Below are 14,479 nucleotides of genomic sequence, written 5' to 3' on the forward strand. Positions count from 1 at the left end.
CGGGGATGAGCCGGGGTCGGGGGGCGCGCTGAGCGGCGGCCAGGAGGGGGCAACTTCTCCCGGGAGAGCGCCTCCCGCCGGGCCCCGCCGGCCGCAGCCCCCGGCGGGCTCGAGTGGTTTTTCCCTTGCCTGTGCCTCCCCCCTGCGGATCCAAGAGACGGACCTAGGTCCCCGCGCTCCCGCTGCCGGGTGACAAGAGCCAGCGCCGCCGCCGCCGCCTCGGCCGCCGCTCCCTCCGTCCCTCCGCCCGGCCGGCTGGCCGCTCCCGGCCGCAGCCCCTGCCCTGCCCGCCCGCCTGCCCGCCGCACCATGGAGTTCTCGGAGAGGAAGCGGAGCAGGAAATCCCAGAGCTTCAAACTGGTGAGCCGAGGTAAGCGGCTGGCCGGGCCGGGCCGGGCGGGGGGCGTGCGGGCGGCGGAGCGAGGACTTGGCGCCGCGTAAACAGCCCCCGGCCCCTTGCCCGTCGCCCGGGCCGCGCAGCCAACTCCCGCGGGGCCGGGGCTCCCGGGACCCCCCGGTCCCCTCCCGAGGGGGGGCTGCGGCCACCGGGCGGCGAGGAAAGTTGTGCCGGGGGGAGGCAGGATGTGATTCCGCGTAAACAAGTCGGAGGGCACATCAGGAAATTAGCAAACAATGACACTTGGGGCGCGGAGAGCCTTCTTTGGTATTCCACTCTTGCGGCTCGGCGGCGGGGTGGGGGAGGACGCCTCTCCATCAGGCGGTGCGAACACCAACCCGGACCAGTGCTTGTGGTGGGTTGGGGGTCGGTGTGTTTTCCAACCCCCAAAGAGGAGGAAGAAAGGTGCTGGTGGCGTTTGGAAGATGGAGAAAGACGCTCATTAGGTGTCCAAGCCCAAATAAGAATTGTTGACATTCAGCGTCTTTTCTGGGTACGTTATTTGGCCTGGAAAGGTGTTTTGGAATAGATCACTTATCCATCAGGTAAATATTATTAAAAAAAAAAAAAATCCAGCCGACCCCTGACGATTTAACAGGTGTACACCGCAGTCTCTGGGCTTGGATTTATTTCATCAGGCGAGGGGAAAGTTGAATAGTCCTGCCTGTGGTCAGTGACTTGTTAAGAGTCTCTGTTTTTCCTGATGTGACTTCGAAAAACGATGAGAACTTAAGGGCAGATGTAAAAAAAAATCGAAATGCATTGTGTTACCTTAGAGGCAGGTGACTTTTTTCTCCCCATCATGTCACCAGTCCCAATATTGAATTTAGAATGCTCCTGTTTAAGTATTGCCTTTGAATCAGCTTGAAGTCAGAACCAAACCAGAGAACCTGTCCACTTTGGTCCTCTGTTGTTTTATCTAGCATGGGCATCAGAGCAGAGAGCAAGGCGATTGTGTTACCAACCTGGAGAAGTCCCATGTAAGCTGATGAAAATTAGAGGGCGATTGCAATTTCCAGCTAAGCTGAGCTAACTATGATGCAGATTCAGTAAAGCCTGCTTTGGGTTACTCTGAAAATGGTTTGATTATAGACATTTTGGAGATCTACTCCTGTTTCCTCCTGTTGAGTTCGGATACTGTTTAATGAAAAAAGCCTGAAGTAGTTTTACGTATTCAAAATATTTGGCTTTTCCTTGTCTCTACGTACATTTTGTTCCCCCAGCAGTGTTGATTGCTCAGTCATTTGTACTTTAAAAGTCCTTCCATATTTGACTGGCCTGTTGGTCTATCTGATTCATTCTGGAATGTAGGCTGCTTTCTTATTTATGACCTCAGGAAACCTACTACTTTATCTTAAAAGTGAGAGGAGTTTTGTAGACCTTGTCCTGGGAGGTCTAAGGCCCCAAAAAGGGAATCGCTGTTAACAAGGGACCTCGTCTAGTTTCTTACCTAAGCGATCCTACTTTTTAGAAACAGACAACTGCCAAAGCACAGTAGCCTCTATAGAGAAGCTTGTAAAATACTGTGTCTTAAAGTTTGACTGACATAGCAAGTTTGTTTTTTTCCTTTTTTTAAAAAAAATTATGGGTCTGATTTTTCTCTCTGCTCTGCAGGTGCATTTTTAGAACGTAAACGGTTGCATATTAAAGTGCAGTAGCTGAACGCAAGACTCACTTTCTTATCCAAATTATACTATACTTGACATAACAACTCAGTATTTTTCATGTGTGCTTGCCTGTAAGCTGCTCAAAGCCTGGAGTTTTTCTGGGTAAACTGAGAGTACCAGGTAACTCGAAAGCATACTATTCATCTCCTCATGAAAATGGGTTGTAGAGATAAATTTGGCATCTTCCCCTGGCCTCTGATTGGGCAAGCTTCTTTCTATTCCTTGTAAACATACTTGTCATTTGGAAGAAAAGAAGCCTCGTATGTAATTGGCATCCGTGGGCCAAATTTCCTGCGAAAACTGTGTGATCAAGCAGAAACGTTTTCTAAAGTCAAAGTAATAATGTCAAGTCTGTGTACTTCTCCAGAGTAAGCGAAGTTGTAGGGATGACCATGACTACAAATTCTGTGATTAACTGAGTTCTCGAAAATTATATTTATAAATTAAAGTATAGCTTATACCTACTATATATAATGAGATGCTAGCCTTTCTTGCTGATTCACATCTTGTAGGTCATTAGAATTCTAATTTTTCGTTGTCTTCTTACCCCAGATTATCACCATGAGGTCTGTAAGATCTCAGAATTCAGCACCGATGTTAATGGGAAGGCCAAAGAGACACAACCCATTTTTTTAGGTAGGTTCTCATGTCAATGAATTTCTCAGCAAGACAGCATGGCCATTTGCAATTAGAGAGAAGGAAAAAAAAAAAAAAAAAAAAAGATTGTGCCAGAATGGGAAATGTCTACCATTGCTTCATGTCTGACATTCTTTTCAAGACCTTTTCTTTTACGGATTGCCAATATATCCCTCATTAACATTGCTAAAAGTTGTAATTTCAGACATAAATGTTTATTAGTGTCTACACACAGTGCTAATTATCACTCACACCCAGAGCCAGGTGCTGACCGTGCAGTTCTGTGGCTCTGCGTTCGCCCCATTTACATTGCATATTCACTGGCATGCTTCACCGGCAGTAGTTTGTGTAATTGGGGTATTACATCTTTGACATCTGGGTAACAGAAATTCAATTTCCAAGAAGCTGCTATTTGTTTGGTTCTGCCTCTGCCTTGGGTGGGACAGAGGATTAATATGCTGTCTGACGATAATGTCCCTTCACCTCTGTGGCCTGGTTGCTAATCCTGCCACGACAAAATTAAATTAACTCTCCAGCCAAAAAGCGGAAGGAAGAGAAAAGTGTGATTGTCCGCCGAACCACCTCTCGATAGGACTAGCGATCACGGAGCCGCTTCTCATCTGTCTGGCTTTGTTTTCATTTCACACCAGCATCGGTGGTCAGAGAGAAGAGCCACACTTTGCTCTCCCCACCCTCCTTCCCAGCTCACCCCAGGGCCAAGCAGAGCCAAGCAGCATCTTGGAGGCCATCCGACAAGAGTAGCTGCGTGATGGATAAGTAGGTCCCCCAAGACGATGCCCCTCTCTCCAAGTGTGGTTGTTGGTGCACATACTGTACCTGAGGGGCCTTGCCTGTGCAGTTTGTTATTTGCAGACCATGAGCCCCAAATTAAACGATTTAGGGTTTTGCCACGAAGAATGAAGTACCCGTGAGGTTGGAGTGGAGGGTACATCATGGCGCTTGGCCTTCACCTTGCCCATCCCCAATACCTCCTCGAGCCCCAGGGGCAGGGTGAGAGCCGGGTGCCGCACACGAGGAAACAACACGGGAGACGGTCCTGGCAAGAGCCATTGAAAGCAAGGGCCAGAATGGCCGTATCTCTGGGGAGAGTTGATAGGTCTTAAGGAAGCAGGATGTGTGCTCAGACCCAATGTACTGCCAGTTAAAACAACGAGGAAGCCAGGCAGTGGGGCGTTCTCACTCTTTTGCTTTGAGGAAGAGAAAGGGTGGGTTGCAAAGGACCAAGAAGTCAAACAGATAATGAGTAGAGGTAAAAGAGGAGGGAAATAATGGCATTTCTTCCACAAGTGAGCACCAGAGGCACGCGAATCTTTCCATCCGGGCAGAGAGCATGACTGAGGCCAGCACTGTTCTTAACACCTGTTTACTGTTCAGAGGTCTAGAACCCAAAACGTTCACAGTCAAGCGAAACGCTAAGACCCAGCGGGAGCATATTCCTGGATTGTACTCTCTTCAGTTCCTTCAGCTTACTCAGAATCCTGTATTTTCAGTTCCCTAAACTCAATCGGTTGGAAATTCTATATATCAAAGCACCACCCAATCTAACCATTTGAAATGAAGAACTTGCCTATTAGTAGAAAAACGTACATTTAACATAAAAAAGAACATCACATCCTTGGTTTCGTTCATCTCCAACAAAGCAGGCTTTCCCCCCCTTTCTGCTCCCTACTTGAAAAATGGTGAGGGCGCTCTACAGTAGGTGGATTCTGGGTACGAGAGAGTGAAGGATGCAGAGCGGGAAGATGCTAGCGCTCGGAATTCGGTAAAAGGTAAACTCTCCACGGGGCAGGGCTGGCTTCGTTTTTCCTAGCTCGAGTCCAGGAAGATAAGAGAACATCAGTGAAAGGCCAGGCTTGGGATAAGTTTCTCAGTTGTTGGTCAGGGAGGCCTTTGACATCAAGAGACAAAAGATGGACCAGCATAAAATGCCTGGGTTATTCTCAGTCTTCTGCTCATTCTGGGAAAAGTGTGATATGGTTCCCAAAGAACATTTCTCTTTTGTGATCTTCAGGTCAGTTTGGAAAAGAAAAAAAGTGGAAGAGCAAACGATGACACAAACCTGATATCTAGAGTAATTGAGAATAGTTACTGATAGCATATGAGAATCAGAATTCTGTTGTTGACAGTGTAATACAGTGGACTTTTATTTAGCTAATAGTTCTTATTCACAAATGTAAATCATGTTTGTTTCGTAAATGGCTTGAGTCTACCCATAATATTACTCATTATGGCGTAGAATTCTGCGTGAGGTCCGTGACATCCAAGGGAGTCTGTTAGCAAAATAGCAGAACTGTTTCACCTATAACGCATTCCTCACACATGGCCCTCGGGATGCTGTACGGGATTTTCTGTGTTCACACGTACATATGTGTCATCTTGGATACTATCTGCGCCTATAAGATTACAGTTCATGTCTCAGGGGAAGAGAACGCTCCAGAATCTGGCAGAGGTTCCCACCTCAAATCCGTTTCCTAGAATATTTTCAGGCTGTTGATTCAGGCAGCACATCCAGCGAGGTAGGATAGCTCAATGGTGTGAATGGCTTGCCTGAGCGCTTTGGGCGTTCCTCACTCATTTTTAACTTGATAACGGGATCCGAAGAGGTTACTTTACCCTGCGGCCATTGGCTTTGTCAGGTTGGCCGTGATGGGCCACTATAAAGATGGGGTCACTATTTTGGAGAAAAACAACTTAATTCGTTTTGATCAATTCAACAGGTGTTTTTTTGAGAATACATGACGAACTCAGCACTTTTCTAGAGTGGCAGTGGGGTCAGGGGAAACCAAAGAAGTGGATAGGACAGGGACCCTGCTCTCAAGGATTAAAATCCAGTTGGGGTGATAGGACAAATTCAGGACACAGCGAAGGAGCGAAATTCGGTCACCCGTAACAGCTGCGGTTGTCTGAGTGCTTGCTCTGTGCCCGGCATTGAGTCCAGTACTTGACGTGAAGGATCTCATTTACTCCTCAGAGCACATCTGTGAGCGTTATCGCCATCCCTGTTTTGTAGATGAGACTGAGAGGTGTCAGGTGGGCTGCCACGGGTCTCCCAAGGGACAAGCGCCACAGCCGGGACCCCACGCAGGTCCCCCTGAGCTGGAAACACCCCACAGCACGCACAGCGTGTGTGCATGATAAATTGCAGACGTGAACCTTCAGGGCGATGAGCAAAAGCAGAGCTGGGAGGGAAGGGTCACAGTCAGGGTCGGGTGGAAAGCTCTGGAAGGGGGAGATCTCGAACCAGGGGAGGATTTGGGTAGGCAGAGGGGAGTTGGAGAAGATTCCAGGTGGGAGGGGTGATGTGAGTCTCGGTAGAGAGCCGAGCATCGCTGTCATCGGACTTTAAGGGCCAGGTGCACTTTGTCGTTTGGACAGTGCGGGCGCATCTGTCGTCCCACGACTTTACGGTGGACCCGTGCGGTAGCCTGGGCAGTGTTGTTATTCCCATTCCCCAGAGGAAGAAACTGAAGCTCAAGTGACTTGCTCCTAAGGAGCAGAACCTGGAGTAAACCCAGGTCTCCTATCCAAAGATCTTTTGCCTCCGCCTGGTTGAGCCAGGCAAATCCCAGGGATCATCGGAGAGGCCTCAGCCGGCAGCAGGGCACTTTTAGGAAGTATTTTAATGCGACAATGAACTTACTCTTCATAACTATAATACAAACATTCCATCAAATCTTTTATATTTGGATTTTGTTCTAGATTTACTATTGTAATAGATAAATAGGAAGCATGTCTGTTTTTCAGGTGTGTGGTCCATTTATTCATTCAGATATTTCTTGCACTCCAAATACGCGTCGGGCCCTGGTCTAGCTCGTTGTTCTTTTTAATATAAAGTCTGTGACACAACTTTCAGAAGCTGAAGCTCAGGGTGCGGCCGCCAAGCCAAGCGAGCAGGGTGTAGGTCTCTGATACTTTGAATCTCTTTTCAATGGCTTTCTTGATGACAGCGGCCTCTACCAGGGTCCCCAGAGTCTCGAAATTCTCTTTGGGTTGGAAATGCAGCCAACAAGAGTAGGTGTCATTCATCGAGTTTGCTGTGTGTCGGGTACCATGCTAAGAGCTTTGGTTTTTTTGGCCGCACTGCACGGCTTGCGGGATCTTAGTTCCCTGGTCAGGGATTGAACCTGGGACCACGGCGGCAGTGAAAGCACCGAGTCCTAACTACTGGACCTCCCCAGGAGTCCCCATGCTAAGAACTTTGTTACCCCATTATTTGTCCCATAAAAGATATGATTATTTCCACTTCACAGATGAGGAATTTGAGGATTTCACAAAGCAACTCAGTGACAGAACCAGGATACAAACCAGGGTCTGTCTGTCTCCAAAACCATGCCCTTAAGCACGGGAAAGGCTCGTTCAAATGAACTCCTGGCTGGGACCCCAATATGTACAGAAGTGGAAGGGGAGTGGGGCAGCCAGGAGCAGGCGGAAGAAGCCCAGAGCACCTTGTCCCATGTCCTGCCCTCCTCTGCCAGCCTCTGCAGAACTGTCAGGGTGCCCTCACCACTGTGTAACAGCCTCTCGTCCAGACGGTTTCCGAGAATTCCTGCGGCGCTGAAAGCGTACCTGGTTCTACCGTGGGTCCAAAAATGGCTTCAAAAACAAGAGCAAGCAAAGTCCGATTTGAGAGCCTCTTGAGGAGACCTAAACACTGATGGCTTCTTTCAGTGTAAGTGCACATAAGTACCTGTGCTTCTGCAGCTGTGGGTGCAGACTTAGTTGTCCTTGGAGAGCACTTACTTTATTGCCTGAAGTTCTGGAGCATTTGCTGCTAGGCCTGTCTCATACTTCCATTAATCACTGAGTTCATATCATAACCACACCATGAGGTAGGTGTTATGTCCCTTAGACAAATGGGAAGCTGAGCTCAGAGATGACAGTGACCTGCCTGAGGTCACACAGGAATTAGTAGCTGGCCCCGCTTTAAATCGGGTGCTTTGACATCTAGTTCTGTCCTCTTTTCCTTAAGCCAGAGCGGCCTGTCCTCCCCGTCCCCTTCTGCCCACACGAGCTGATCTTAGTATGTAATTCATTATTCTCTCCCCTGCTCAGAGACTTAAGTGCCTTCTCGTGGATTCTAGGGTCAAGGTGAAATCCCTTAACTGAGTCTTGAGTATCCACAGTCTGCCCCTAAACTGCATCACCATCTTCGACTTTGATGTAACTTACCTCCCTGGAACCCAATTGCCCACCCCCAGCAAAGTAGGACTTCCAGGTGAGAAAGGGGGCCCCACCACAGGTAGAAGGAAAGGGGGGCGGCCAGAGGCTTGGGCGCGGGGAAGCCCGGGACCCATTTAGGAAGAGAGGAACTAAGGTTTGTTTAACATCCACCAAGGTCGGAAAACCCCAGCTTGAATCTCAGGTTAACAGCTCAGCACACCTCGGACAAGACTCTGGAGGGTTTCCTTTATCTTCCATAATGCAATACTGGTGGTGGTCCTGAGCCCCTCATCAGATGCCCTGACAGCACGCAGGACGTCCTATACGGTGAAACACTTTTTCAAACTAGAAAATGCTGTATTCTTATGTTTATCCCCTTCTCCCTTCTCCTCTGACTCAGAGGTTATGCTTTCTTCTTGGACACCTCAGCACTGAACAGGAACACCGCTCTCCCACAGCACTTACCATGGACTGCCTAGTAGTTCCTCATTTTTGTACGTGCCTTTGCTGTGCTCCAGGTCACCCCAAACACTTCCCACGTTGAATTGTGGTCGTTTTTGCCCCATCTCTCCTCATGTACATTGGAGGATCACAGAGCAAGTGGGACCTGGATTCTGTCTTGAATCCTTTAGACCACTTAGCACAGCATTTTGTTGGATCACAGTAGGTACCCAAATTATTGGTACTCAAATCTGCGTTATCTCATTGCATGAGTATACTGGATACGGTTGCGTAGGACTCTGAAGATTTGCTTTAAAATATTCTACCGTGGGCTTCCCTGGTGGCGCAGTGGTTAAGAATCCGCCTGCCAATGCAGGGGACAGGGGTTCAATCCCTGGTCCGGGAAGATCCCACATGACGAGGAGCAACTAAGCCCATGCGCCACAACTACTGAGCCTGCGCTCTAGAGCCTGCGAGCCACAACTACTGAGCCCCCGTGCCTCAACTACTGAAGCACGCACGCCTAGAGCTGGTGTTCCGCAACAAGAGAAGCCACTGCAATGAGAAGCCCGTGCACCACAGCAAAGAGTAGCCCCCACTCGACGCAACTAGAGAAAGCCCGTGCACAGCAACAAAGACCCAACTCAGCCAAAAATAAATAAATAAATAAATAAAATATACTACCGTCTTGAGATTTTAGAGACAGTTAGCAAACCAAAGATATGCCTCATTTAACTGAAGAAGCTTTGGTCATGTACTAAGCTAGCGTAGAAATTGGGGATTTCTGTTGTTGATGGGTAAGAGACAACTCGAAATATAATATTTTTTTCAAATCTAGAAAAGACCAAAAAGGAGAGGAGCTCGCATATGAAAGCAGCGGCATGTTGCAAACCCAAACTGAAAAATAACATATGTTCTGCTGGCTCCGTACTCCGCTGTGATTTTGGGACACCTTTATAAAGGGGCTGAGGACTGTCCTGTCCTGTTTGTAAGCCCATGTTTAGAACTGATTGTCTGGTTCTCCACCTGCAGTAAGTTTACCTACCTGGATTTAAGAAAATCCATGCATTAAGTAGCAGCAGACCTTGGTGAATGGCCCGTTTGGGAACCCTGCCCCAGCCCCATCACACAACTGCATGCACCTGTCTTTCTGTTTCTCGTAAGAGCTCGGTGTGGGTCAGCAACCGCCGTATAAGTGAAACGTGTGATGCGTTGTGAGAGTTGGCTTTTCCAGTAACGATCACGACCGCATCGCTGAAACAAAGAAATCTTCATGAGGAACAGAATCTAAGAAGATGTCTTTAACAGTTTAGCTTCCCTGGTTCCCATGGGAATATGGATGTTTCCTTTTGGAGGAAAAGAGCCCGGCCATCCATAAGGTGAAAGAAAGACTCCGGAACAGTGGGTTTTGCATCTCAAAGTTGAAAATAGATCTAGGACGTTTATGCAACAAGTCTGTTATTCTTGAAAGTAACAGATTCTTGGAGAGAACACTACCTGGGAAGGAATGTTAGTGCAGTAGCAGGATGCATGCCGGGACCTATGGTGACTGAGGCAGGGGGCGCATGGAGGGCCCCTGGAGAGTCGCCCCCTTGCCTGAACCTCTGGTTGTCTGTGGCTTTCAGATTAGGACCCAGATGACAGATAAGACCCTGCACGAGCTGCCACCTGCCTGCCTCAAGCTTATTCCTGACACTGCCCTTCCCACCAAACCACTTCCCATTCCTGCAGCGGCCTCACTTCCCCTCTTTACCTCTTCGCCTTGGTGGCTGCACGGACCACCTCCTCTGCTGGCAACCCCGCACCTGCACCATGCTCCCTTCGCTTTGCTTGGCTGTCTTATCCCTAAAGGCTCCAAGTTGACTTCCTCCAGGCAGTCTTCTCTGATTTCCCCCTCCCCTCTCCTTCCACAGCATCTCTACCAAAGCGAAGGCACTGCCAGTTTACTTCTGTATCGCCCCCCCGGGTTGGAAACTCCCTCACGGTCATCTCTGTGTCCCCAACGCCCAGCACCACACTGGTCACATCACAAACATCCAAGGATGCTTGACGAGTGTGCCAGGAGCCCGATTTCAAATTAAAAATAAAGTAGCGAGATCAGCCATCTTGAAGCTTTATCATTCACCTCTTTTACCTCCCAGCTCCCATCCTGGCTGCACGAGGTGAAAATCTACACATCCTCCTTAGTAGCTACCTGGACCTCACATGGCAGGAGTAACATACACCAACACTGACAATGGAACAGTTACTTTTCATTACACATTTTTTTCCCCTTTCTTACTAGGTTAACAGCAGGCCCCCTTTTATTTCTTTCTTTATTTTTGGCCGAGCCACATGACTTGTGGGATCTTAGTTCCTGGACCAGGGATCGAACCTGCGCCCCCTGCAGTGGAAGTGAGGAGTCTTAACCACTGGACCACCAGGGAAGTCCCCAGGCCCCCCTTTTAAAGTTGAACTTGGGAATAGGACGCCCTTGTGTGTATCCCAGCCCCCGCCCCCAGGGCCTCGCAGGCTTAAGCTGCACGGTGTGAAGGTGCCCCTGGGATACTGCAGTGCCGTGGGCTTGGCATCTGCTCTGCTGCTCCCAGCCTACAACCACCTCTACTAACTGCCTTGCCCATGAGATCCTCTGTTGACCCCTTGAGTCTCAGCTTGAATTCCTGCAGGGCGAGACTTCAAGCTTCCTGTGTTCCCAGTGCACGATACCTGGCACCAAGTAGGCTCTCGATCGCTAATTTTGGATAAATGAATGAGGACCCTGTTAAGACATGTTAAAACGTAGTTTGCCGCCAGTTATTAGCTGATCCGAGTGGGACAGTGTGTTGAGCCGAGACGGTTTTCTTGGGCAGGACTGTCCTGTGCGTGGAAGGAGGTCTAGGTCTCACCCTCTGAATGTTGGCGGGTCGGGAGCGTCTCACCCAGTCATTGTGATGATCAGGACTGGCCCCAGCACATGCGGGCCAGAGCGCGGTCCTTAGCAGGCCAGGGGTGTGGGGTCCTTCAGCTTTGAGTGGAGAAAAACTACTGCATTGCCATGGACTGGATGCCCTTCCCTCGCCGTTCTCTCTCAGATGCCCGTATGAAGGGGGATAACAAATGACAGAGGCTGTGATGGACCAGTTCAGCTGCATCACCATCCCAAGAAGAGAGAGATCAAAGGGCACATTCCGTTCAAGGTCAGGTTACTGTGCCTCCTTTCCGCACAAAGGACAGCTTATTGCCGGCATATTTGATCATATATTTTAAAACCATTAAGAAGTTTAGACAGATTTTCTTTCGAGATTCCAGACAATCAGTATCCTTGTAAATAAGAATCCATAAGATGGTTTTCTTGGTGTTGTATTTTTTTCCGAGCGTGTACAAATATATACTGTGGTATTTGAATTCCAAGGGTTTTACAACATTTTTTTTTTTAACTTAGAAATCAAATTTTATATCTGAAAGGTTAATGGAGAAAACTGATTATTGCTATCTGGTAACCAAATGTGTGATGAGACGTTTGTCTCTGTAATTAACAGCAAGGGACTTTTATAGTTTCAGAAAATGGAATGCTACATAGAGTATTCTGTGAGCATTTGTTTGGACGAGGTGTCCAAAACAGAGATGTTCATGGATGATATAAAGTTGAACTGAAATGTAATGCAGGTGTGTGCTGTGCATCTCACAGAATTTCTCATTGTCGAAATGGAAGCCAGAAGATTAATAACTTGACTTTGTCATGATAAAATAAGTAATGTGTTCTTGGAACAGTGGTATGTAAGTTACTCCGTAATTCCAAGAATTTTATTCTGTTCCAGGAATAATATCCTGAACAATCTATTTTTATAGAAAAAGTTGATGCAACATAATAGCCTACGAAGTTGCTTGTATGGCTAAAGGAATTATATCTCAAACGTGACTTGACACCCACACATAAAGTATAAAGAACCCCACGGAAACGCAAGGTTAAGGCACATCTTTTTTTTTTTTTTTTGCGGTACGCGGGCCTCTCAGTGCTGTGGCCTCTCCCGTTGCGGAGCACAGGCTCCGGACGCGCAGGCTCAGCGGCCATGGCTCACGGGCCCAGCCGCTCCGCGGCATGTGGGATCTCCCCGGACCGGGGCACGAACTCGCGTCCCCTGCATCGGCAGGCGGACGGACTCTCAACCACTGCGCCACCAGGGAAGCCCTAAGGCACATCTTGAAAGGAAGAAGTCAGGAGGTGCAAAAGTAAAGGTTCTTCTGTGAACATTAACTCACCCTCCTCACACGTATATAATTTTTTCAATTACCAGCAAGACTTTAATGGGCACCTTAATAAGCATCGTGTGAAATACGGCGGAGCAGCGCTTACTGCGGGAATGGGGGCTCCAGAGAGCCCTGTGAGCTGTTTAACTCCGCCCTGAAAGCCGGAGCAGTGCAGCCGTGAGGGGCCCAGACCTAATCCATCTTCCTCTGGTTCCCTTTGGTCATTTTGGGTAACTCAGTCTTATCCTTTGTGAAATGGGGGAAACGGTGCCCTGTCTGTCGTCTTCGATAAACTAGGAAGGCGCTGAGGATGAGACGCGTTCCCTTGGGAGAGCTTGCCTAAAAGACACGATTGACTCTAGGCACCAAGTGGCCTCATCTTGCAAACCCCACACCCCACGGAAACAGGGAGAACTTCCGTCACAGATGTTGGTTGACGCCTTGTACATCAGTAGTGTTTGGGGGTTTCTTTTTCCGCAGCTTTCCTCAACAGTAGCGTCCCAGCATAGCTGATACTAGAATTAACCCATTCCTGTATCCATTGGTAGGTCTTTATTGAGCAGCCCCTGGTGCCAGGCTAGGAGATTTGACAGCCCACTAGGGTGTGACAGGAACACAGAACCAGGGGACCTCACCTGGGGAGTTAAGGGATGTGACCCTTGAGAAGAGGACATTTAAGCAGAGAAAGACCTGAAGAGTAAGTATGGGGATGGGGCCGAGGCTGTGAGTCGGCCAGGAAATGACAGGGCCCCCAGAGCCGAAGACCTTCCTTAGAGCTGACGCAGGGAGCCCTCTGGCCGTCCAGGACAGTCGCTAACGGGATTCGGATTTAATTGTCCTGAAGCGAGGCCTGGGCGCTGGTATTCTGTCACAGTTGTCCAGGTGATTCTACTGTGTGTCAAGACCCCAGAGCCGCCATCTAGAACAAGGCGAGACGTGGCAGTAGCCAAGGCTGGACGGGCCCCCAGCGCGAGCGCTGGCCCCCATCCCCAGGTGGCCGGCATCCCACCGAGGCAGGCCACGACGTGATGCGGTTTGCATTTCTGAAAGATCACCCTGGCTTCAGGATGGACATGTCTGGGCGGGGAGCAGTGCTGAGGGCTTTTGGCCGTAGCCCCATCAGGTGGTAATGGGAGGCGAGTGGAAGGACTGAAGAGCAATCTAGAAGTTATAATAAGCAGGACTCGGTGATTAATTGGCTGTGAGAGGGGAGGGATGGGAAATGAGGCCCAGGTTTCTGGCTTGGACAGCGGGTTGGTGCTATTTATTAAGGCTCGGGGATCGTCATCATAAAATACATTTTTGGATGTGATTTTAAGGTTGCTCTTGAAATGTGCAAGTGGAGCCGTCCAGTGGGCAATTGGATATGTGGCCTGGAGCCCCGAAGTGGGATCGGGGCTCCCGCAGACAGATGGTCGCTGGAACCAGAGAGAGGCTGGGGGATCCAGGAAGTGTGTGGAAAGGCCCCGGGGAAACTTGGCATTTAAGGCAGTGGCCGTGACCTGTAAGTGCGTGGTCAAGTCAATTTAGCAGATTGTCACCAACAGGAACAAGAAGAAGAAGAGAGATAGAAAATATCAGAGTGTCTTGCGTGCAGGAAGGATACATTTGTGAAACTTTGGTTTTCTTGCTGTGAGTCACAATCAAAAAAGTTTGGAAGCCTCTGATTGAAGTTGCGGTTGCCTCACCCCTGGAGATTTCCCCTTGGCCTCACGCAGGGAAGGTGACCACTGCCAACCTCCAGGTGCCTTTGGGCCCAAAGTCATCAGAGTTTCTTGAGATTCTTGGAAGAGAAAGGTGCTGTGAATGTGATCCGTTTTCATCATCATTAACATTATTTACATTGAAGATGAAACTGTATGACAGCATGTGTATTTAAGTTGGAATATTTTTAAAACTTTAAATGACTGAAGAAATATAATACCGCCAG

General features: G+C 48.8%; 1 protein-coding gene across 7 annotated transcripts in view; it reads left to right on the plus strand.

The window, feature by feature from the left end:
* Window positions 1-231: 231 nt before the first annotated feature.
* BEND7 (BEN domain containing 7) overlaps window positions 232-14,479 on the plus strand; it is a 76,825-nt gene continuing 62,577 nt past the window's right edge. For 2 of the 7 annotated variants that reach the window (XM_060292623.1, XM_060292628.1), the window contains exons 1-2: window positions 232-370; window positions 2,617-2,700. In XM_060292623.1, the coding sequence (XP_060148606.1) occupies window positions 310-370; window positions 2,617-2,700 (145 nt within the window). In that variant the 5' untranslated portion in view covers window positions 232-309. Of the gene's footprint in view, window positions 371-837; window positions 891-2,616; window positions 2,701-14,479 lie in introns of those variants that run through there. The other 5 variants (XM_060292597.2, XM_060292603.2, XM_060292600.2 and 2 more) reach the window with 5 other exon arrangements.

Source organism: Globicephala melas, chromosome 2 (genome assembly GCF_963455315.2).
Source record: "Globicephala melas chromosome 2, mGloMel1.2, whole genome shotgun sequence".
NCBI classification, from domain to species: Eukaryota; Metazoa; Chordata; class Mammalia; order Artiodactyla; family Delphinidae; genus Globicephala; species Globicephala melas.